The 25,463-nt window shown below is 50.6% G+C and overlaps 1 protein-coding gene across 1 annotated transcript in view; it reads right to left on the bottom strand.

Moving 5' to 3' along the window:
- LOC106022374 overlaps nucleotides 1–25,463 on the bottom strand; it is a 115,713-nt gene that overhangs the window by 38,500 nt on the left and 51,750 nt on the right. Inside the window, 16 exon segments of the mRNA XM_040747920.1 lie at nucleotides 930–1,147; nucleotides 4,904–5,011; nucleotides 5,424–5,561; nucleotides 8,433–8,519; nucleotides 8,595–8,757; nucleotides 10,322–10,461; nucleotides 10,866–11,054; nucleotides 13,157–13,368; nucleotides 15,422–15,602; nucleotides 15,925–16,083; nucleotides 18,743–18,876; nucleotides 19,389–19,544; nucleotides 20,439–20,625; nucleotides 23,628–23,707; nucleotides 23,866–24,025; nucleotides 25,279–25,442. Of these exon segments, the coding sequence (XP_040603854.1) occupies nucleotides 930–1,147; nucleotides 4,904–5,011; nucleotides 5,424–5,561; nucleotides 8,433–8,519; nucleotides 8,595–8,757; nucleotides 10,322–10,461; nucleotides 10,866–11,054; nucleotides 13,157–13,368; nucleotides 15,422–15,602; nucleotides 15,925–16,083; nucleotides 18,743–18,876; nucleotides 19,389–19,544; nucleotides 20,439–20,625; nucleotides 23,628–23,707; nucleotides 23,866–24,025; nucleotides 25,279–25,442 (2,476 nt within the window).

The raw sequence follows: 25,463 nt of genomic DNA, 5'->3' as shown, positions 1-25,463 counted from the left end.
CCCCTTTCCTTCTGCTTTTCATTTCCCTCCTTGCCAGTTATTTGTTAACCTAGAACAAGGCTGCTAAACCAGTTTTCCCACACTGCTTTTGCAGTCAGGTTTTACTGGATGGAGATCCTGCCCTCTGTTTCCTAGCAGCCCACACTGCTGTGTTCTCAGCCTGTCACCACATGGCCTCAATGCTTGAGAACTTCACCATCCAGACCTCGATTGAGGCCTTCTAGGTCCTGATCTAGAGCAGGCTCTGTCGTGGTGACAGATGACAGATGTGCACTCATGTTTAATAATCTGCCTCAAATCAGCGTGGTGACCACATCTTTAATCCCAGCACTTGTGAGGCAGAAGCAGGTGGACCTATGTGAGGTTGAGGCCAGCCTGGTCTACAGGGTGAATTCCAGGACAGCCAGGGCTACACAATGAGACCCTATTTCAAAATAATAATGATGATGATAATGATAAAGTATTTTGCCCCAAGTCTTTATAGGTGGGGATAAGGATATAATCAGACAGATGGCTGAGCATCTGGGAAGGGAAATCCTGGAAGGAATAACAGACCTGGTCTGACCCAGTCCCCAGCTCCAGGTTCTCAACAATGCGGCATTCTGGGATGCCAATGAATGATCAGAGAGGAGGTGACAGGAGCAGGGCAGTTCCTGCAACTGTCTGGTGACTTGTTTATTCTTTTGAGGCAGGGTCTCTCTTTGCGTTCCTGCCTGGACTTAGCTCACAATCCTCCTGCTTCAGTTTCCACAGTGTGTGCCGATAGCTAACACTACCTTCCTGTCCTCTCAGAGCCTTCTTACTAAGAATGTCACATCAACACTGATCCAGGTGGTCTCAGGGCCCGTGGGGATGGCTTCTCCCAACAGAACACTAGCCCAGATCCCTGGGGGTCCTGAGGCTTTTTCAAGGCACACAGGGGCTGTTACCTTGCTGGGGTGACCATGGAGGACAACTGTAGCTGAAGAGCTCTGGGGGTGCTGAAGACAGCCTGGTGGAGGGAGACATTCATGTTCCAGCCCCGGCCGCTCCTCCTACGTTCCTTGCTAGTGTCCACCCCTAGCAGAAGCAGCACATGGCCAGACACATGCACAGACAGGGACATGTCCACTCTGCGTTCCTTGTGACATACTGTGGCAGCCTGCACCTGTGAGAAGGCAGAGGGCAGGAAGCTGGAAGAGCTGAAGGGTCAGCAGAGGCCTGCAAGAGCATGACCTCCTTCTAAGAGACACTCCAGCCCAGGGCAACTCCAAGGGCTCCCTGATGACAAATAGGAGAAACCAGGCCAAGGTCTCCAACCCCAGCTTCTGAGTCTGAGCCCTAGCTGATCCTTAGCCCAGCGCTCATGTCAATATTTGACAGAGCAGAGGAAGCAGCAGAGGACACCTAAGCTGGCACATGCTTGTCACCCCAGCACTTAGGAAACTGAGGTAGGAGGATCATGAGTTGGAGGACCCATGAGCCACAAAGGGAGACCTTGCCTCAAAAAGAGAGACGAGTGGAGAGAAAGAGGGATGACTTGAACTCCCATGTGTAACTGTGGCCAGGAGCTTCCAGAACACGCCCCAGTCACCTCTGATTTCCCCCAGTTCCCCAGGAGCCCAGCAGTCTGTACAGTCCCAGACCAGTCATTGTGGCTCCCCGTGGGCAAAACTTGGTTCTTCAGCCAGGTATGGTGGCACACGCCTGTAATTCCAGCACCTGGGCTTGAGATAAGGGGATTACTTATTTCAAGTCAGCCTGGGCTATACACCAAGACCCTGAGAAGTGGGGTGGGTACATAAAGTGGGTTTAGGGGTGCATGACTGTGATCCCAGCACTCTGGAGGGAGACACAGGAGGGTCCAGAGTTCAAAGTCATCTTAAACTGCATAACAAGCTCAAGGCTAGCCTAGGACAGGTGAGATTCTTTCTGTCTTTAAAACACACACACACACACACACACACACACACACACACACACGGAAGGAAGGAAAGGAGAGAGGGAGGGAAGTGTCCATCCTGAACACACATAGCTCAGAACGTACCACTGTTCCACCCCTCCATGCACACCCACCCTCAGCCCACAGGAGCGTAGCAGGCTTTGTGAATGGCTCTGAATGAAAGGCTGCCCACTCATGCTGTTCCACTGGACCTGGACCTGGAACTGTAGTTAGCTGTGAGCTGTCATGTGGGTGCTGGGAAGTGAGCCCACGTCCTCTGGAAGAGCAGTCAGTGCTCTTAACTGCTGAGCCATCTCTCCAGCCACCAAGTTCATATTTCCAATTTGTGCAGTTTAACATCTAGAAGTCTTTCTGGGCTCCTCCTTGATAGTATAGACTAAAACATGACAGTGTTCCTACCCCACACTGGACCAAATATTACCCTATGCCCCAAAAGTCCTTTCCAAAGGACTCCATGTGTGGTGATTTGAAAGAAGTGGCCCCCACAGGGAGTGGCACTATTAGGAGGTGTGGCTTTGTTGGAAGAAGTGTCTCACTGTGGGGGTGGGCTTGAGGTCTCCTATGCTCAAGCTATGCTCAGTGAGGTAGACAGTTCACTTCCTGTTGTCTATGGATCAAGATGTAGGACTCTCAGCTCCTTCTCCAGCAACCATGTCTGCCTGGACACCACCATGTCCCACCATGATGAGAATGGACTAAACTTTTAATTCTGTAAGCTACCCCATTAAATGTTTTTCTTTATAGGAGTTGCCATGGTCATGGTGTCTCTTCACAGCAATAGAGACCCTAAGTAAGACACCATGACTTTAACTAGACAACAACACAGGACAAGGTTGGGGGGAAAATTAGATGTCTCTCCATGTCTAAGGGAGAAACCCAAGCCTTTACACCTCAAAGTAAAAGACTACTTGGCCTAGGCAATGACTGAAAGCCCCCTGCCATCTGGCCTCAGTTCTGTTGGAGCTCCAAGGCTTCATCCCCTTCTCCCATCCACTCTTCTTGTGAGCTAGCGATGAGGAGACACCTGGGGGGGCAGTTCAAGGTCATCTCAGGAGCAATATCCATACCTGTAAGCTGGGTGGGAAGGCAAGGCCGTCTGGAGGTTGGAATTGCAAGGAAAATGTCAAGTGGGAGCTTGATTTGTTCAGTCTGACCGAGACCTATTTGAGTATGATAGGAGAGAAGAGAGTTAAGCTTCCAATGTCATTAGTAAGGCACAGGAGAGCTGGTTGCTGGGGTGCCCCTAGCTCTCCTCATGTTGCCTCTGCCTCCCATTGGACCCTGACCATGAATCTTGCACTGTGCTCCTGGCTCCCTGACCTTGTTGAACTGCATACTGCTCTGCTGGGTTAGTGCTAACACCCCACTTCCCAGCTGGCAAAACTGAGGCTCAGAGGCATTAAGTGACTTACCTAAGGTCACACAGCTAGTGAACATAGGACTAGGAACTGAACTTGAATGAGCTGGGCACCCACTGACAGCAGAGCTCCTTGGAGATGGAGACAAATCTAAGTCATCCATGCGACCTGTGGTTGTTAGAATAGGTATGGCCCCCACAGACTCTTGTGTTCAAAAGTTTGGCCTATAGGGAGTAACACTATTAGGAGGTGTGGCCTTGTTGGAGGAAGTGTGTCATTGTGGGGGTGGACTTTGAGATTTCATATGCTCAAGCTACACTCAGTGTGGTACATAGTCTTCACTCCTGCTCCCTGTGGATCCAGATGTAGAACTCTCAGCTCCTTCTCTAGTGCCAGGTCTGCCCGCACGCTGACCATGCTTCCCACCATGATGACAAGGGCCTAGACCTCTGAAACTGTAAGCCAGCCCCAGTTACATGTTTTCCTTTATAAGACTTGCTGTGGTCATGGTGTCTCTTGACAGCAATGAAACCCTAACTAAGACAACACCAGCAGAGGCTGGCAAACGGCAGGTGCCTGGTGTGCACATGGGAAAGAATGATTGCAGAAAAACACCCACAGCGGCTACTCTAGGGGATTTTCCTCCAAGACCCACAGCCAAACTACGTTTCTCAGATGTCCCCACAGCCAAGTGGGATTTCCTATGAGTTCTGGCCAGGCATATTGTCTGGAGTGATGGTGTTACTGAAAGCCCTAGCCCTCAGAAACACCTCATGAATTCTCTACCCTCTTCCTGACACCTGCCTGGATCCTTGAGTGGGCACATGGGGCAAGGCTACTCTGAGCTATAATGCAGGTGTGTGGGGCAGGGCGTCTCTGTGCTGCTGTGTGGGTGTGTGGGGCCAGGCTGCTTTGGGATGCAGTGTGGACAGAGAGTAAGGCAAACATCGACTGGGGAGACCCATCAGTGCTTCTCTCCTAAACAAGGACTGGGCTGCTAGCTTCCCAGGCCACCGTGTCATCCTCTTATGTCCCCATCACCTCTTATGTGGCCCCTTTTCTGGATGTGGTGGTTGGGATACTTGATTCCCTGTTGGTGGCTGTTTGGGAAGGATTAGGAGGTGTGCCATGTGGCAGGAGTGGGGGCGTGGTTAAAGTTTAAAGCCTTCCTAATATGCACCCTTTGCTTCCTGCTTGAGGGTCAAGGTGTGAGCTAAGCACTCAGCTGTTCCTGTGTTGTGTCTTTGCTTTACCTGCATGGACTCCAACCTCTGAATTAAACCCTTTCTTTTATAAGTTTCCTTGGCCATGATGCAATAGAAACTCTAACTGAGAGACTGGCTATTTTTATTTTTTGGAGAAAGGTCTCATATACCTCAGCCTGGCTCCAAACTCTATGTAGCTGAGAGTGGCCTTGAACCCCTGACTCTCCTGTGGGATTACAGGTGTGCACCACCATGCCTGAGTTAAGCTGTGCTGGGAATGGATGCCAGGACTTCATGCACACCAGGCAAGTGTTCTACCAACTGAGCCGCAGCCCTAGTCCCCTTCAGTAGATTATTAAGACCCTTTTCCTCATGTGGGGCAGAGTCCCGCCTCTGACCTGGGATGTGGCGTTGTGGTTGATAGAAGCTTGTACATCTACACTGAAGTCAAATGCTCCTTGTCGAGGATGCCTTGTGAGGTCAAAGCCACCATTCAAGTGGAGGATCTGGGGAAACAGCCAGGAGGAATCACACCCTTCACTCTTGAAGGCCCCCCTCAGCTCCCTCAGCATGTTCCATGTTTTATTTTGTCTTGTTTTGTCTTATTTAGTTTTCTGTGAGTGTAAGTGTATGTGTGCTTGTGTATATATATATATGTGTGTGTGTGTGTGTGTGTGTGTGTGTGTGTGTGTGTGTGGTGTGTGTATTAACTAAAAAATAAAAAAGTAAAAGTTTAAAAGGAAAGCACTCACATACCCAGGCTAAACAGCTAAGGCTGCAGTTAAGGAAGACCTTGAACCCCCAATCTTCCCTATTCACCTCTCTGAGTGCTGGGATTACAGGCATGTACCCCATAGCAGTTCTCAGGCTCCCCTTGGCAAACAATAGCTAATGTTTGCTCAGCCCAGGGACACTCACTTGGGAGGAATGGGTGGCATCCAAAGCTACACTGTGCTGGATCCTTCCATGCTGAGAGCTGCCCTGGTGTAAACCCTTCAGATACAGAATGACTTTCTGGTTGACTTTTAATGTAGCCTTGAGTTCACTGTTCTTAGCCTGCATGTGTGAGACTCAGAGGTATAGAGAAAGGTCACCATTGTGTCCACATGCAACAGAAGCAACATCAGAATTCAGAGGCTGAAAGCAAGTGGTCTAGAGGGAGTAAAAAGACAGGTGCATGCTGGACTTTCCAAGAGGGCAACCCCAGTACTCTGAGCTAGAGGTGGGCTTAATGGAAGTGATGTTAAGACTCTCCCCACAAAGTGGGGCTCAGTCTATTTTTTTCACTGCTACCTTCCTAGTACTTAGATGCCAACACACAGTAGGTACTTAGTAAATGCAGAATCATTAGTTCTAGCCTGAAATGGCAATGTTAAAGCTGAACTGCAGTGGTCAAAGGGCACAGAGTAGGAAAGGGAACAAAAGACCCACATCCTAACCCCTGGAGCCTGAGGCAACATGCCCTTCTGGAGAAAGGAGATTCAGGGATCTGGAGATAGGGACAGGTTTCCATCTTCATCTAAATGAAGATCGTATGAGGGCAGCAGGAGGGTCACAGTCAGACACACAGAAAGTGGACTCTCCTGCTGTCTTTGGAAGAGTCAAGGAGTGCAGATGGTCTCTGAAGCAGAATGGGAAGAGAGGGGCTTCTTCTAGAGCATTTCTGTAAGCAAGACTGTGGTACCGGTTCCAGTTTTAATCCACTGAGATTCCTTTGCTCCTCTGAGCTCAGGGACAGAAAGACGGTTTGAAGTTGCTACATTTGGGGCAATATGTAACCTAACAAAAGGAAACACAGTATCAATTATTCACTCAGGGGCTAAAGGAGGCCGATGATACCTTTGCTGGTTGATTTCACTCCTTCCTGTGTGTATGATGAAGAATTCCAATCGCCTGCCCCAGGACATGGTGGCTCACACTATATAAACAAGCATGGTTTATCTTGGAACCAAGGTGGCAGGAAAGGAAGCAGCCAGGGAGGGAAATGTGTGTGACAAAATCTTTTGGTTCTTTTTTGAGTGCAGGACCAGCACCTAGAGCCTAGGCAATTACTCTCCCATGGAGCTACCTTCCCAGCCAAGGCACAGCTCTGAGTAGAGTAGACAGCAGAAGGATAGTAAATGGAGGACTCTCCAGCCCCTGATCCTGGCCAGATGTTGTCAGCTGGGATTTGAGTCTAAGCAGGACCAGACCTTCTTATTTTTCTTTTCTTATAAACAGCAGAAATCCTGGCTTCGTCTAAAATCTCCTAATTCTCAAGATAGGCAGGCCATAAAAACACACATATGGCTGTGTTTGGCCTGGAGTGTCACTAGGCAGTCTCTGGCTGAGGAACCCATAAAAGCCACCGAGAGCCACCCTTGCAGGTGTCTGGCTTGGCATTCTGTACTGTTTCTCTCAGGTGTTACTGGCTAGCATGGGAGGAATCACTGAGCCTCCCTGACTCATGGGAAGTGAAGTCCTGGAATCTGCTTGGCCCCCACTGCCTGCTTGGCTCCATCTTCCTTCCGGGAGGAGAGAAGCACTATTTTGTTCCTTGTGCACAGCAGGTGTTCAATAAAAGCTTGTTGGAGATTGTGGTGATCCCACCACGCCTCCCCCCCCCCCCCCCCGAAAGTCAGGAAAAATTGTCTAAGGAGGCCTGGCAAACCTGTCGTACGCAAAGTGCTTAGGGGGAGGTTACTAATTATATTGTGAGCTGTGGCTGCTGTGTGAAAAGGGACACACTGCACACTTCACAGTAAAAGGAACTGAGGTCTAGGGACACAGACTTGTAGTGACATACAGGCACTGTGAGTCTAGGGTGTGTGTGCTAAAGTTTTGCAAATCAAGACTATGGACTGTAGCCAACTTGGCCAATGCAGCCAGTTTCGTCTGCTAGATTTTAAAACGGCTTTAATTTTTATTTATTTTTAAATTTCATTTGGACACAGGGTCTCACCATATAGTCCTTGCTGGTCTGGAATTTGACCAGCTTCAAACTCCCAGAGACCCTCCTGACTCTGCCTTCTGCTATTCGCCCTTTTAATCATGTGTCTGTATGTGTGAGCGCAGGTGCCTATGGAGGCCATAAGAGGCCATCACATGCCTGGGGCTGGAGTTAAGGGTGGTGTGGCTGCTGGGAACTGAACTAGGATCCTCTGAATGAGGAGCAGGTCTTCTTAGCTAATGAGCCATCCCTCCAGTCCTATAAAGTTATATTGGGACAGTCACATGTACTCACTAAACAATTGCTTAATGTACTTTCACACTGAACAGGGACATGAAGTCACTGTAACAGAGGCCATGAACCCACAGGCCTAAAGAGATGCTGTCAGCTCCGAAGGCTAACAGAATATAAATAGCATTAAGCTAACTGAATTATAGTGACTCATCAAGCCATTATGCAGCATACCCCTTGCAGTGTGGAGAAGTGGTGACTGCGAGAACCCGTGGGACCATTACAGACCAGCAGAGCAACCAAGATGGGCAGAAAGATGATGTAAATGTGAGTGGACGTGTCATATAGGTGCTCAAAGCTGAACTGGGAATGGGGATGGGAGGGGCTGTGGGGGGTGGGCAGGAAAGTGTACCAGGAGACCTGAGGTGTGACTACCCAGATGGCAGAGGGAAGAGAAGCTCAAGAAGCAGCGACAGCTCCAGCCTCAGAATGTGCCGTGTTCCTGAATCGGGAAAGATGTGTGCTAGGTGGTGGATGGCCTGGATGAAGCAGCTGCAGCAGCACGGAGTCAGGCTCGCCGTCCTGAGACAGCTGTGAGGAGCGGGGGAGTAACAAACTGTGCGAGCATCTTGTAAAGGTTCTTGTGGAGTGCAGAGTGCAGCAGAGGCACGGGGCAGACAGAGAATCCAGGCGGGGAGACATTGTGCTTGTCTGCGTCAGAGGTGATAAAACTGAACAGGGACAAGTGGATTGGAAAAGTCACTTACATTGCTCAGATTCCAAGCCACCAGGCACCCCTCCAGGCTCCTGGGGATAGTCTTATCATCAAAGGGGTGCCTCAGGCCTGTGCAGATCTGGGAGAGACATATGTGTGCAGAGGTCAGCAGGTGCCCTGCTTCCAGAGTCCACCTTCCCTACAGCCCACTCACATAGGGGTGTCCAGCCTGGAAGCCCAGCACCACAGTGTGGAGGATCTCCTCCTGGCCATTCAGGATAGCCTTGGTCTCCAGGGAGTGATGCTGGCGCTGTTTGTCCACCATCAAGGTCCCCTGCAAGAGGAGGCTCTGAGGGATCAGGAGGTGCCAGGGGTGCCTGGGGTGGAGAAAAGACAGGCTGCAGACATTAAGACAGCTGGCAAGATTGGGGACAGCTGTGTTCTCCAGTCACATGTATCTTGTCCTAAACTCACAGAGAGTGACCCTGGAGGGCACACAGCAGCCCTGAGCACTAAGATTTGCCCATCGAAGTTTGGCATGGAGCCAGGGAGATGGCTCAGTGGTTAAAATGCTTGCCACCAGCGAGAAGACCAGAGTTCAGAGTCCAGAACCCACATAAATCCCAGCTGGGTGTGGCGACTCATTTTTAATCTAGTCTGGGAAGGGGCAGGCGGGACCCCAAATGCAAATAGACATATTGGTGAGCTTGGGCTTTGGTTAAGAGATTCTGCCTCATAGGACAAGGTGGGGAATGATTCAGGGTGATTCCTGAGATTAACCTGGGCCTTCCACATGCAAGTGCACACACATGCCCCCCCACACATGTACACACACACACACACACACACACACACACGTGGAAAAAGACAAGGAAATAAGAAGCCTAGCATGGAGGCACATAGCTGTAATCCTGGTGTTTAAAAGCCAGAGACAGGCAGATCACGCATTCTAGGTCAACCTGGGCTACATACTGTAACCTCATCTCAGCATGCATACTCATGTACAGTTTGCCGGTCAACCCCCATCTGCCATCTCACTACAGCAATGAGATCAGCAGTTGGAATGAAAGCCCAGGACCATGTCTGGAATCCAGGTTCAGTCTTCAGCTAGATGAACAACCTTGGGTAAAGGGCCTAATGTCCTATGCCTCAGTTTCCTCACCCTTAAAATGGGACAATAATGGCAGTCATTTTTGTGTCCTATAGGGAGGTCATTTAAGATGAATTCTATGTATTAAGGTCAAGCATTCCCTTCTTTTCTTTTTTTCTCTGTCACTTTCCTTGAGACTGAATCAAGGCTTGGCACATAGCATGTGGCAGTAAACACCAACCAACATGGACAAATGAGTTCTCTGCCAACTCTTGGCATTACTGGTTTTTTTTTTTTTTACTATCACAGTTCTGATAGGGGAGGCAACTCTCTCAAGGTCACAGAGTGGCAGAACCTGGGTTCTAGAAGGGGTCTGCTTCTTCTAACGCTTCTGTTTCCTCAATAGTGTTGAACTTTTGATCATTCTGCCTCTGAGTGCAGCGATTACAAGCACGTGCCACCAGACCTGGTTTAAAGTACCGGGGACTGACATAGACCTCCATGCAGGCTAGCCAAATACTATCAGCTGAGCCACAAGCCAAGCCTGAACAGCTTCATCAGCTGAGCCACAAGCCATGCCCGAACAGCTTTCCACCAGCCGTTCTACAGGTAAAGCGCTAAGATTCCTGGGGGCAGCTCTCAGGCTCAACCATGAGCTGCCAGCTCCCATTCATACCTCTGCCAACTGATGGGGCCACTGGAAGGAGCTGCAGGGCTGGTGGCCTGACACCATGTGATCTTTTTGAACTGTAGCACAGTTTCTTTAGAAGCCCCCAGAGATCCTCCATACTGGAGGAATGGTATTGTGGACAGCTCCCTAGGGGCGATGGCTTCAGGGAAGGGGCACAGACCTGAGGAGCAGTGTTCCTCGCTTCCAGTACACCGTCTTGCCTCACTGCAGCCGCTCCAGCTCTCCCTTCAGCTGCAGGCCTTGAGGCTGGCCCAGGATACCAGTCCCCAGGACTGTCAGCAGCACCTGGGTCTTTGGGGGCTGTGATGAGAACAGAGCTTGGAGGGTGGGTGAAGGACCCACTGCTAGGGGAAAGCCAGCTGCTGACCCTTATACATAGAGGGACAAAGGCTGCCTCCTACTGCCTGTGCCCTGGGATTGACTGCCGGAATGGCTACTGAGCCTGGCTGCAGCCTATGGGCCAGCCCACAAGGTCCTCAGGGCTAACTACCAAACTCTCCCTCCCAGGCACCCCTCCACCCACCAGCATCTGGAACTTCTAGGCTAAGGAAGCTGAGTCCCCAACTCCTTGACCCTACGGTCTACACTAACATGCCTGTTGTCTAGAAGAAATCGATGCTCTAAGAGGCCCAAGGTCACAGGCCAAACAGAGAGGGGGAAGGGGACCCAGGGTCCCCCAGCTGCAAGGGCAACCTGGCCCTCACCTTCTGTGCGTGCTTGTAGGCTGCGGTGAGGTTCAGCTCCCTTTGGAGACTCTTCAGCCAGCAGTGCAGGACCTTCCTGTCCTGGCTGTTCTCTGCATGAATCTCACTCTGCACAGCTGTACTCCAGGCTGTCTCAAGCTCATTCCTGCTGTGGAAGAGGCCTGGCATCAAGGTTGTCACCATGGAAACCTGCAGAAGGCCAGGTTGAATGAGCAGGGCCTTCGAAACATTTATCCCCTCCTGCTAGCTGCCCCTCGTTCTCTTTTCTGCTTGGTGAACTCCTGTTCATCCTTCGCAGCTCCTCCAGGCAAGACTGTCTGTGGGTGGGTTGGCTCTTCCTTATAGGACCCAAAAGAAAAAGCCTTTCTATAACTCTGAGCCAAGCAAGCCAACCCTCCTCTTTGATTTAGGGTAAGACTATTATCTTGCTAGGCCAACCATTCTTAGCAGACACCATCTCTGCATTCCAAGGGGCACATTCTAGCAAGCAGCTTCTGCTCCCTAGGTCACCCTGTGGTCTCCAGAGCCTGGAGGAGCAGGTGTTACTCTGGTTTGTACTGGGGTTGGAGGAGGCCTATGACCATGGCCCTTTCCCAGCCCCCAGTCCCCAGCCCAAGCCCTCATGCAGTGCCTTCTACTCTAGAGCCATGTCTTGGGTCACACTCTTTGAAGACCTAATTGAGTAAGGCCATTGCTGACACTCCAGCCAAATGCCAGACCCTGTGATGGGCTTCCCCATCTTAGCTTCTCCAACCAGATGTTCAGGTGGAAACCACAGTGTGTCACTTTTCCCTTCCTTAAAACCCATCCGCTGCCACTCTGCAGCAGGCCCAGCCTCTCCGGAACCTGGGCTCATCTAAGTTACCTTCCCCACCAGCTGGTGGTGACCCATAGGAACCAGCTGCCACCTCTTTCTCACAGTCCTACCCTGACTGTCCCTGACACCCAGCCACCTCCTCACATCACCTGAGATCGTCAGGAATAACTCACCAGTGTTGTCTACCCAGTGCTGCCCGAGAGGGGACTGTGCTGTCACAGAGGGGACCACACTGTCCCAGGGAACTGTGCTGCCCCAGAGGAGACTGTGCTGTCCCAGAGGGGACTGCGCTGCCCAAGAAGGAATCAAGTTGCCCACAAAGGCTGAGGTAGGATGGACCCTTCCTGGTTCTGCACTGCTCCAGGAAAGAAGAGGTTTGGAGCAGGACTTTCTGGGGCTCAGTCTGGGTGACAATGCCTGTCCTTACCATGCTCATGGCATAGTCAGAGAAAGGCCCTTCACTGAAGTCACTGAATAATGCCAGCTGTGGCCTCAAGCTGTCGTTCTGGTGGCCTAATGTCTGCAAGGGGCCATCTGACCACTCACCACCCCAGAAGCTGCTAAGCAAACTACAGGATCTGGACTGTCTTTATGGAGTCTCTTTTTAGATTCTCTTGATGACAGTTCTGGTAACTCTGGCTGAGTCCAGTCCCTGTGTCTGCGGGGTGATATCAGCCACAGGCCTCCAGTTTTCCCTGTGTGTAGGCGGTGTCAACAGCAGGGAGTCCAGCTCCTGTGCAAGTGATGACAGGGGGAGGCAGCAGGACACAGGGCTTGTCTAGGTTCAAGGCACCCTTGTTCTGTCTACACCCAGCCCAGTACACATACATCCAAACACGCATGCTCACACACACACACATACACACACACACACAAATCCATGTGTGTGCGTGCATAGATAGGCACATATGCACATACATACATACATACACACCTACACAGCACATACACAAATATTCACAAACACTGTCTTAGGGTTTCTATTGCAGCGATAAAATACCATGACCCAAAGCAACTTGGGAGGAGTACGTTTCCTCTTATGAGTCTCAGGCCACACCCCATCACCGAGGGAAGTCAGGGCAGGAACTTTAGGTAGGAATCTGGAGATGGGAACCAGAGATGGAGGTGTGGAGGAGTGTTGCTCGCTGGCTTGCTCCTGGTGACTTTTTTCAGACTGTTTTCTTATATCACTCAGGACCACTTGCCCAAGGGCGGCATCACTCACAATGGGTTAGGACCCCCCCCCCATCAATCACTAATTACAAAAATGCACTATAGACTCCCCTACTGGCAATCTGATGGAAGTGTTTTCTCAACTAAGTTTAATTTGTGTAAAGTTGACAAAAAAAAAAAAAGCCAGGGACAAATACACCAAGCTGTGTGCATACTTGCATATGCACAAGCAAAGACAGTCATACACTTGCATGCACGTGCATGCCCACGAGGTGACAGGGGTGCCACCTGCACTGCTCACCCAGAGATAGGTGGTGGCTTCAGTGTACACCTGGATCTTGACTTCCCTGTCATGGCCCTGCCTCCTGCAGGTCATGCTGACCACCAAATCCTTGAGAGTCCAGGCCTTGGCCAGTGTCAGCTCTGAGACAGCCTGGAACATGGCCCAGTGTGGCCAGTTGAGCCTGTGAGCTGCAGACACTGTTAGCCATGGGCTGTCCAAGTTCAAGGCTCCTGCAAGAGCACAGAGAGAAGCTGGTGTGGGGGACAAGAAAGTGATTGGCATATACCAGGAGGCCACCCTTCACAGTCTTATCACAGCCGTGCAAAGCTGGGGGTTCCTGGGTTTGGGCACCAGAATTCCTTTATAGGATGAAAGAAATGTGGGTTTTGGTAGGAACGTGGACTGCAGTGCATTCACACCTCTCAAAACTCACCCAGTGGCACCCTAGGGATTACTGTGTTCCTTTCTAGTTAATGAAATACAGGTTACAATGCTTGGGTGAAGGACTGATGTTTGCAAGGTCTGTGAACCTTTTACACTACGGTATGACACTGCTGCCTATAAAGTTGATGTCTGAGACCTGTAACTGTGTTAAAAGCAAACAAAACACTAAATATGGAGTGTTAATGAGGGTGCTATGGCCTTTAGATGTCAGGTGATGTCCTTGGGTTGAGAAAGGGGTTATGGCAACTATAGTTAAGATGAGGTCATCCTGGTGGCTGGCCCTTAAATCAATATAACTGGGGTACTTATAAAAAGAAGGGAATGTGGGCTCAGAGACACACAGAGAATGACAAGTGACAATGAAACAGCTGCAAACCAAGGAACAAGCCTTGACGCCTTCTCCAGAAGCCACGAAAGAGCAAGGAAGTGCTCTCAGGGTGCAGCAGAGCTCTGATGACCCTTCAACAGGCACGGCCTTCAGGACTACAAAAGGCTTTCTCTCTTTAAGCTCCCCTGTTAGTGACCATTTGTTATAGCAGCCACTGGAAACTAGTGCACCTGCCTGGAAGCTACTGGAAGGCGTACTCCGTCTGAACAAAGGAGCATGCAAAAGATTCCAAAGGCCCAAAACACAGGGACAAGTGGCATGAGCTCCTAATGGGACAACAGAGGGGTAGAGGTAATGGTGCCAGGAAGAGCCTTCAGGGCAGCTCTGAAGTAACTAAAACCCAGAAGCACTCAGACAAACCTGACCATTGGAGAAGATTCCAGGAAAGTTGTTAAAAGCCCTGGGAATAATTAAAAGGAGGAAGACAGGAAGCTTATAAAACATTAGAAGAGGTAATTGTAAGCACTGTTCCTACACATCCTGCCAGGAAGGCATGTACATGGTCCCGCTACATAAACACAGAGCAGCAGCAAACAGCTCTTTCTGGAGGATGGGAGGAAATGGATATTTGGAAAAGGGCCCTTGTGAGAACTGGATTCTCATCTTCTTCCAAGAATGCCTACTGAAATGCAATGGCAGTGAGGCTGTGTTGTTTTCAAATGAGTATCTGAAGACATAGCTGAGACAATTCACACTAGTTACTGCCGGGAGCAAGAGTTGGGGTGGGAAGACAGGCAGGGGGTTCCTTCTGTAAGCTTTACTGCTGAAAATGCACTTCATGGAATGCAGATTTTAAATGGCAAGCAGGCTACCAACTGAGTTCCATCCCCAGCACTGTATAAAACTGGGGCATGGTTATGCACACCTGCAATCCCAGCCCTTGGAAAGCAGAGGCAGGAGAATCAGAAGTTCAGGGTCATCCTCAGCTCTGTGAGAAGTTTGAGGTCAGACAGCCTGACCTATATGTAAGACCTTATCTCAAAAAATAAAAGCACTTTAAGTACTCCTCTGATCATAGCATGAGCCCCTGGGGAATACTAACCCACACTCAGAAATGCCCAATGAATAGTCTAAATTCTGGTTAAGCTTTGTATTGCTTGGATAAAAACAAAAGCTAATTCTAAAAGGTTAAATTAGAAACAAACTATAGCAAACACATGTTTCAGAAGTGGTAAAAGGTATTTTGCAAGGGAAAGGAACTAGAGCCAAGGCCCTGAGGTGTGTTTAGGGAACAGAAACAGGGGGCTGCAAATCAACAGGCTTCAGAGAGATGGGGGAGATTATGTAGAGGAAGATGACAAGGGGACACTTAGGACATCTTTGTGCCACAGCTTTGCTTGAGTAAGACCAGCACATGGATGCAAAGGTGTTCCAAGGAGAAGACACAGTCTAGTAGAAGCCTGGAAGTCATAGAAGCCAGTGGCTCAGGAGGACCCAGAGTTGGCACTCACCTTCCCATCTCCACAGGGTGGCCTTGGATGTGTCCTTCCAGTGCAAGCCTGCCACAAAGGGCAGCTGCCCATTGAACAGCACCTTCAGGTATGTGCTGCTTTCGATATGGGGCTGCTGGAGGCTCAAGTGGTACAGCTGCATGAGGCAATCCACTCACCTCTCTGGGACCTGCAGTGCCAGCTGGAGAATACACCCCAGGCACCCCGGCAGTCCCCGCTCCAAACGTAGAGCACCCCACTCTCCCATCCAGCCAGGGTGCCCTAGCCCACCACCCCCCTACACTTCACCTCTAAGTAGAAAGCAAGCCTGGGCTAAGCACAGTGTGGTGGCACATGCCATCCCTTGCAAAGCCTCACACTGAGGACACGGGTGAGGAGATGGGTAAGGGACATCATCAAGCCTGATGGTCTGCGAACATGTCTGCACTGGAACACGTCCGGCGCCCCCACACCCTTCTAGGCTGGTTGGCAAGGTCTTGGCTCTGCTCTGGCTGCAGGCTCACCTCCAGGAAGTAATTGCGGAGTGCTAGTCCCGAATCATTCTTGAAGGTCTGGCTGACACGCAAGAATCTCTTGTTGCCTCTTGCAGCCCACTGCTCCCCGTAGCTGGCCTCCAGCTGCCAGCGTAGGTGGTCCAGGTCCTGTTTGTGCTGTAGCTGAACCTGGGGACACACCCATACTGAATTCCCTGAGGAGGCTTGCCACACAGCCCAGAGCCGTCACCCCTCCCCAAGAGTCAGCTTGTTTTCTGCAGACACGGGTTCTTCAGACAGGGTAATGCACACTGGATTGTCCCTTGATGCTGGGGATGGCCCAAGGCCTTACACACGCTGGGCAAGTGCTTTCACCCTAATTGATTATGTATGTGTGTGTGTGTGTGTGTGTATGTGTGAGAGAGAGAGGGAGGGAGGGAGGGAGAGAAAGAGAGACAGAGACAGAGACAGAGACAGAGAGAGAATGAGTGTGTATAAGCATGTGTGTTTGTTTCAGTGTAGAGGCCAGGGGACAGTCCCAGATACCATTCCTCAGGTGCTATCTGTCTTTTGGGGGGTTGTTTGTTTGTTTTTTGAGACAGGGTCTCAGACTGTAGCTCTGGCCGTCCTGGAACTCATTCTGTAGACCAGACTGGCCTGAAACTCAGAGATCACCTGCCTCTGCTCACTGAGTGCTGGGATTAAAGATAGGAAATTCCATACCTAGCCTTATGTGTCTTTTTAAAAAATACACAGCAGTGTAACGTTTAAATTTTTATTATTTTAAAATTAATTAATACTCTATTTATACAAATGTCTTGCCTGTATGTATGCGCATGCACCATTCATGTGTCTGACACCCATGGAGGCCAGAAGAGGAAATAACTAGTCAGATGGTTGTGAGCCACCACGTGGGTGCTGGTAACCAAACCAGTGTCTTCTTCAAGAATGGTGAGTTGTTGGGTGTGCACACCTTTAATCCCAGACTCTGGAGATAGTGGCAAGAGGATCTCTTTGAGTTTGAGGCCAGCCTGGTCTACATAGGGAGTTTTGGGGGCAGCCAGGGCTACACAGAGACCCTGTCTCAAAAGGAAGGAAGGAGAGAAAGGAAAGCAAAGGAAGTGAGCACTCCTAAGTCTGAGCCATCTCTCTGGTCCTAACGCCTGCCTCTGTGTGTGTGTGTGTGTGTGTGTGTGTGTGTGTGTGTGTGTGTGTGTGTGTGTGTGTGTGTGAATTCTCTGGTTCAAACGCAGGTTCTTAGACTTCTATGACAAGCACTTTACCAACAAAGCCGTCTCCCCTGTCCTCATTTGCCTGTCCACACACTGCATTGCTCCTGAGAGACAGGCGAGGCTGAGTGTACTGCTACATATCAGGTACCTAAAAATAAACAAGCCTGAAGTCATGAGCCCCGCACCCTCACCAGGGCAACAGGGCAACAGCCAATGGGAGAAGGCAGCTCTAAGAAGGTAAGGCTGAGGGCTGGAGGGACGGCTGGGGGGATAAGAGCACTTGCTGCTCAATTATAAGGGCCAGAATCCTAGCACCCTCATCAGGTAGCTCACTGAAACCTGTAACTCCAGCTCCAAGGAACCGATGTCCTCTTCTGGGGTCTTTGAGTATCTGCACACACGTGTGTACATGCACTCACACATGTGCACACGTGTGCACACACACACATGCTAGCACATGCACACACATACATACACTTTAACAAAATAGAAAGTAACAGGCTGGAGGACAGCTCAGTAGTTAATGCTGCTCTTGCAGAGGGCACCAGTTCTCAGCACCCAAGTCTGGTGGCTCACAACCAACCGAAGGGCTCTGAAACCCCCTTCTGGCCTGTGCAGGTACTGCACTCACATGCACAAACCCACACACAGGTACACATAATTAAAAATATGGGTTGGAGAGATGGCTCAGTGGTTAAGAGCACTAGCTTCCCTTCCACAGGACATGGGTTTGATTCCCAGGACTTCCAACGCCCTCTCCTGGCTTCCATGGGCACTGCATGTGTGTGGTACACAGACATGCACACAGGCAAAGCACCCATGCACACAAAAAAAACGAAGGTTAAAAACTGAATAAAAATGGCAGGGTGGCGGTGGAGCACACCCTTTAATCCCAGCACTCAAGAGGCAGAGACAGGCGGATCTCTGTGAGTTCGAGACCAGCCTGGTCTACACAGAATGAGTTCCAGTTCCAGGGCTGTTACACAGAGAAACCCTGTCTTGGAAAAAAAAATCTCTCTTGAAAAAATAATAAAGAAGAAAGTAAATTAATAAAGATGATCTGGCAATGAGGCTCAGTGGGAAAGCACTTTCCCAGCATGTATGAGGCCCTGGGTTCAATCTCCACACTGCACACAAATAACCTCCCCCCAACAAAAGCAACATCCCTGCCCCCTTTTCTTTGCTCTTCTAGCTAACATCTCATGACCCCTCCCCCTCTCTCCTGCCCAGGACCTTGGTACTCACCCTCCCCTCTGCCCAGGACACACTTCTATGGGGATGAAGTCACCTTATATTTTAATTTACAGTGGAAACTTACTTGACCAGAGATGTCTTCCCACGGGTACTGTCTCAAACAAGGTCGCCTGTGTTCAGCTCTCCCACCCCACTCAGGCAATCATATTTTCCATGATTTCAGTTCTCTCTGTTACTTTATCTACACCAATCAATCAGGTGGCAAGCATCAACCCTGTTTCCCTATGGCTCTCTGCTCCAGGCTGGGTAAACAGTAGGTATTTAATAAAAGCAACCCACCAAAGAGCCTGGAGCTGTGTGACCCACCCCTCCAAGAATGGTGACAGGCTTTGAAATCCTCAGTTCCCCGCCCAAGTGCCAACCTTGTGACTGATGATCGGGAGCTGTGTGCAGTGGAACTCGTGGGCCAGCTCCAACTCATGGGTGTCCTTGGGGCCATTCTCCATCCTCAGCCTCTGGTGGGTACTGCACTCATGGGCAACATGCCTCGTCTCACCTGTGTGGGTCAGCCCAGAGCCCTGCCTCCTTTTGCCCAGCGTGTCTGCCAAGCTCCAAGGAGAGGTGAGCCCCAACCCGACCCAGGGCTTCAGGCACCCTAAGTAAGCATGCCACCAGGGCACCCCCACTTTGCTTTTGGAGACAGGGTTTCATGCAGTAAGTTGGCCAGTGGTTATGTGGTTAAGGTCGATCTTAGACTCCTGGTTCTCCTTCTCCAGCTCCTATGTGCTTGGATCACAGGCCTGTGACACAACGCATGGTTTACTAAATGCTAGGGATGGAACCTCCCATGCAGCTGGACAAGCACTCTACCAACTGTGTTAAATCCCTAGCCTCTCGACGCAGCTTTCTAAGGGACAGGTGAGCAGCCCTCCAACGCCCACTGTTGTTTGTATTTAGCAGTGTGTCTGATCAAGGGCAGTGCCAACAGAATGCTGGCAGTGTGGGGAAGGTGGCATCCTAGCCCCTAGGCACAGTGTAGGGTACGTTCCCCCGGCCCCAGTACCGTACCCAGGAGGCCATACTTGATCCTCAGAGTGCTGCTTCCCACAGGACCATGCTGCTCCAGCAGGCCCTGTATGTGGAGCTCTACCACACCAGGGACCTGCAGCTGGATGTCCAGAATGGCCGAATGTAGCCCAGCCTCTGTCTTCTTCTCCAGCAACACTGTGGGACAGTAGGCACCATCATTGGTGACTGACCCCCAGCACACTCCCCACCTTGGGGACTCAGAGACCCCACCCCTGCTTCTCCTGTGTCTCAGGAGCATTGACAGCAGGGCACAGACAGTGTGATGTCCACCATCTGGGGCGATTGTGTCATCTCGGCAGGTTGCGGCCTGTGAAGAGAGATGAAACAATGCAGAGTGGGACAGGAGAGGAGAGAACAAAATGTCCCAGGTAACTGGGCTTATCTTACTCTCTAGAACGTTCGGCTCTGCAAGTCTGTCATGCAGCCAAAGTGCACAGAGCTAAACCATGCTACAGGACCCCAAATTGCCTACACCAGGCAATCAACAGCCACTGCTCCAAGTTCCTCCAGCCCAGGCCTGGAGAATCTTTCAGAACATCACAAGGAGCATAGCCAAGGGCTAAGCTGATTAGCACCAGAGCCAGTACTGCTCTCATGGGACCTGGCTGGGCTGCGTTCAGTTAGTACCCTGGGACTAGGGATTTAGCTCAGTTGGTTAGGTGTCTGTCTAGCATTCTGCCCTGGGTGTGACTCTCCACACTGAAACCTGGGTGTGGTGGTGCACACCTGTGACAGGGGGAGTTAGAAGTTCAAGGTCATCCTCAGCTACCTATAATAGACTATCACAAAACAAAACCTACATGATGTATGTTCTAAATCCAGAAGCTAAATCTGCTTCTCACAGTGGGTTAGAGTCAAAATGGTCCCAAAGCTGTCACCTTAGACAGTGGGCAAGTGGGTGGGAGCCCACAGGGCCTGGTACCTGTTAGATGGACATCAGTGTGAAGGAGGCCTAGCTGGTGGGGGTCACACAGGACACTGGGCCATCCATCCCCAACCTGACCACAGAACAAGGGTGCTGGTTACTACCTGTTACATGAGTCCGGTCATTGAACGTGCGCCTCAGACACACAGAGATGGACAGCCTGCTGCCTGTCTGCCACGTGATGTTTCCATCAAGGGCTATAGGTCTGCCTGCTGTCACCAGCTTTGCCTCCACCTGGGCCTCAAACCATTGTGTCTTGTTGCCTGACTCTGGTTGCAGGTGACTCTGGCCCTGAAAAAGTCCCAGCGGGGGAAGGGGAGAGGGGGGCAGGAGACACACGACAGAGCTTACCTGATGACCTTCTACTATGGCCTTGGCTTCATTTTTAAAGACAGAGTCTCAGGTAGCCCAGGCTGGCCTCAAACTCCCTATGTAGCTGAGGATGACCTTGAACCTCTGAGAGCTGGGTTTATAGGTGTGTACCACCATGCCAGTGTTTGTGGTCTGGGAATCAAGTCCACAGTAGGCAAGCATTCTACACCTGAACCACATCCCCAACCCTGAGCCTGGGTTTTAAAACCCTGAATTGTTTGAAATAGGTTCCCTAGACCATAGTCAGGGGAAGCAGGAGAGACTTCCTGCCCCGCCCCATCTTACCTTGTTACATGACAGACCAGCTGCCCAGGCCGTGCCTAGAATCTGAGCACCTCTGTGTCAAGGGTACAGACAGGAGGCAGGACAATGTGGCAGGAACACAAGGCCACCTTTGGGGCTTGCTGGGGAACTACGGACAGTTGCAACCATCACTTTCAATGGCAGGTGCCGAGTTGAAGGGATAGCCACAGGCCTCTGCTGGCCACCAGTAATCAGTGGATACAGAGCTGTGGGAGCAGAGGCCAGTGTGGCAGTGCACACTGCAGCTCCAGGACTCAGTGCATAGCAAGACTGTAATAGCGTCCTGGGCTACAGAATGAGTTTGAGGAGAGACTGCTCAGTGGTTAGACAACTTGCTGCCCTTCCAGAGGTCCTGGGTTTGGTTCCAGCACCCACAAGAGTGGCTAACAACTGCCTGTCACTCCAGTTCTAGGGGATCTGATTCCTTCTTCTGGTCTCCAAGGGCACCAGACATGAACATTGTACACATGCATATTCTCGGGCCTAAACACGTAAACATAAAATAGTAAAGTATTTTTTGAAAAAGAAGAGGAGGAAGGAAGGAGGATAGAGAGGAGAGAGGGATGGGGAGAGGAGGAGGAAGATGAAGGCCAGGAGGAAGAAGTAGCACAGACAGACATAGTAATACAGGACTGTAGTCCCAGTGCTAGAGAAACAGAGACAGGAGGACCACAAGTTCTAGATTAGCCTGGGCTACGCAATGAGAACTGTTTCAAGAGACAAACAGATAAGAGACAACATGGTTTATACATGTTCGAGTGTGTGTGCATGCATGTGAATACATGTGGGCATGTGTGCACACAAGCGTACACACTCGCTTTTTACAACAATGCCTACAGGTCGTGCACTGTGTGCCCCGTGATAGCATCCTCAGCTCTGCATGAGGGGCTGTGGGTGGCAGCACATCCCAGACCCGGCACCCACAGGAGACTCCAGTTATAGTCTCTGTATCAAGGACAGGCCGCTGGTCTCTTCAGGCCAGTCACTATGTATGACCCCCAACATGCCACACCCCATCAACTCAGCTGAACCCCGCACAGCTGCCTGAATTCAGGGGCTCCCCTGCCTCAGTTCCCTCACCTGCTCTGGGGTTTCCTGAAATCAGGGGGTGGGGAGGTGGGGACCTGGGAGCTATGAGAACAGGCTTTAGTGAGTTCCACAGCTCCAGATGCTGGCGTTACTGCAGTGGTCAGAGGTGTGAGAGCTGCGGAAGACACTCTGAGAGGCCTCGGGGCTTTTCCATGCTGGCACCAAGGACTCAAGGCTCCTGGACTGAGACTGAGGAGTCTTAGCCTAGGCACCGGGGCTTGAAGGAAGACGAACTTTCCTGGTAAGTCTCTCCCCACTGGGCACTCAAGAGGTAGAGTCAGGTGGTGGTTAGGATCAGAAGTGATGGTGAGGGTGCGGGTCAGAGGTCAGGGGCACCTCATCTGGAAACAGGATCTTTGTATCTGGTGGCATTAAAAGAGGTTATTAGCCTGAATCCAGTATGGCAGGTGTCCCCTAAAAAGGGGCATTTTGAAATGACCCGTAGAGGGATGACAGTTTAACCAAAAGGGAGAAAGCCATCTCTGGGAATTCTGCAGTTACAACCCAACAGGTCTGGGCACACAGGCTTCTCAGAGCCTTCCAGAGCAGCTGCACTCCCGCTTCATGTTCCCCACTAGCCTTCAGAGCTAAAGGGGTACACTGGGTTAAATCACCCAGTTCTGAGAACTTCAATCTGACATCAAGAAACTTGGGGTGGCCTGTTTAACTTGTTCTAATATCTGCTGTGAACTTGTGAAAGCTTCTATTATGGTTCTTTTAAAGATTTATTATCTGTTTATGTGCATGTATCTATTGTGTGCATGTGTCTATTGTGTGCATGTATCTATTGTGTGCATGTGTCTATTGTGTGCATGTGTCTATTGTGTGCATGTGTCTATTGTGTGCATGTGTCTATTGTATGCATGTGTCTATTGTGTGCATGTGTCTATTGTGTGCATGTGTCTGTGTGCACGTGTCTATTGTGTGCATGTATCTATTGTGTGCATGTATCTGTTGTGTGCATGTGTCTATTGTGTGCATGTGTCTATTGTGTGCATGTATCTATCGTGTGCATGTGTCTATTGTATGCATGTATCTGTTGTGTGCATGTATCTATTGTGTGCATGTGTCTATTGTGTGCATGTGTCTATTGTGTGCATGTATCTATTATGTGCATGTATCTATTGTGTGCATGTGTCTATTGTGTGCATGTGTCTATTGTGTGCATGTATCTATTGTGTGCATGTGTCTATTGTATGCATGTGTCTATTGTGTGCATGTGTCTATTGTGTGCATGTGCACATGCATGCTGGTTCCCATAGAAGCCAAAAGAGGGTGTCAGATCTCCTGAAACTGGAGTTCCGGGCAGTTGTGAGTCACTGGGTGTCGGGTGCTAGTCCTCTGCAAGAGCAGCAAGCACTCTGAATTGTTGAGCTGTCCCCAGTCCCCGAACTTTCTATTAATGATTCCATGCATTTTTCATATCAGTGCTGAGAGGGAGGCTTTGTTGGGCCAGGACACTGGCTGGGGCAGGGAGACCTGGGGTGGGAGCAGGGCTAATGCAGGTGTGCCAGGAATACAGAGCAAACCTTGATGTAATAGACATCCCTGTCGTCAAGTACCAGCTCCAGATGGCCCATGTGTGCACTCTTGAGAACCTCCATTTTACCTGGGGACAAGGCCAAGTTCAGAGGCGGAGGCTCCACCTTTAGCCCATTTTCTATCCCCTTAGCCATCAAGTGAACCCACGGATAAATGTATGGTAGGCACACTGCTCACACTGCAGCTGCCAAGGGGTCTGGTGACCAGGGATAGTGCTGTTCTCACCATCCAGCTGAATTTTCTTTTTGGGGTGCAGCAGCTTGAGCCAGCACTTCCTCTGGGGCACACTGTAGCTGATTTCCAGCCCAACGTCCCTGGCCACTTCTGACTGGGGTGTACCCATGAAAAGGTGGGCTGTGGCTTCTTCAGGGAGCCAGCTGTCCTTCTGCAAACACAATGGGGTTCCTCTTCTAAAACAGTGCCTCCTATCCGTGCAGGAGCAAGCCCAGCAAGCATCTCCCAGGCTCTGAAGAGCAGCACGGGAAAGGTGGTTTTCAGGACAGTCTAGCACAGGACTTTTGATTGTCTCTCAGTGTTGGAGCCCAAGGCTTTGTTGCATTCTAGGCAAATGCTTTTCCACTGAGCTACACTCAAGTCTCTCCGGGTCTTGATTGACAGGGTAAATGGCCAGAGTGGGGCTTCTGCAGTACACAACTACAGCATCCTAGCAATGCTGCCTAATCCCAGGCTAGCCCTGTGCAAGTCCCTCCTCTTTCTCATGCTTTGCTATGCATAGAGGACATCTGCAACACTCAGGACACAGTCCTATGCTCTGGAGACAAAACTCTACCATCTTGTGCTTGCTGTTACCAACCCTGCTCCAGAATCTCTGTGGGTGAGGGTTGGTGAAGCCAGGGTCAGCCTCTATCTTTCCTAGCCTTTTTACTTCCCCTCTGGCTCAAGGGCCTTTGTTTAACAAACTTCCTTTACCCCAAGCCTCTGCAAGTGAAGCTGAGAAAAGCATCTTTGAGCTCAAGCTGCTTCTAGAACCCAGAGCCAAGATTGGAGTGAGGCTCTGTGGGACACTACAGGCATTGCACAATGCACAAGCCCCCAGCTCCTCCCCTAGACTGCAAAAGAGTCAAATAAAATACCACATCCCTGTTCGCTCATTTAGCACTTCTTGTGAAGCTAGCCTGAAGCATGGGGAGCCCTAGGTATGCAAAGCTCCTGCCCCTGGGGGCTGACTCCCTGGAGTTGGGGGCACGCAACAACCAGACACAGAATCACATAGGAAAACAGCCAGAAAATGTTGTCATGTGAGTACATGAGTGGTCCTGAAAGGGATATGCATTTTGTGTCGGGTGGTAAGGGACAGGCTGCCTCTGATGGCCTGTGAAGAGAGAATACGGAATATGAGGCTACCTGGCATTGGAAGAAAGAGAGTCTTGGGCACAGGAAAGAGTCAGTGCAAAGATCTGGGCAGAGTTAAAGCATGGTGTTAGACAGAGTCAACACATGCAGAGTTAAAACAGGTGCTAGACAGAGTCAACACATGCAGAGGCCCTGAAGCAGCGAGGAGACAGCTCAAGGCCTCAGAGTCAAAACCTGTGTCTTTGTGCCCAAGTCCTTGGTGCTGATGTGAATGGGGAGATACACAGCCAACCATGGAGGAGGGAGCTGTTCCACCCTGCCCACCTGGAAATGGAAGGTGTAGGCAGCTTCCAGCAGGTATAGCTTCAGTCCTGGGTCTTGCTTCCTCTGAGTCAAATCCATGAACATGGGTGCTGAGAGCAAGAAGGGCTGGCCAGGCCCTGGCCAGGCCACATTAGTACACAGCTGCCAACCCCAGACTTGGGACACTGCAAAGACAATTGAGTGGC

The sequence above is a fragment of the Mesocricetus auratus genome, unplaced genomic scaffold (assembly GCF_017639785.1).
Source record: "Mesocricetus auratus isolate SY011 unplaced genomic scaffold, BCM_Maur_2.0 Super-Scaffold_100007, whole genome shotgun sequence".
NCBI classification, from domain to species: Eukaryota; Metazoa; Chordata; class Mammalia; order Rodentia; family Cricetidae; genus Mesocricetus; species Mesocricetus auratus.
Note: the sequence above shows the minus strand (reverse complement) of the source record. Positions and strands in the feature narration are given on the sequence as shown.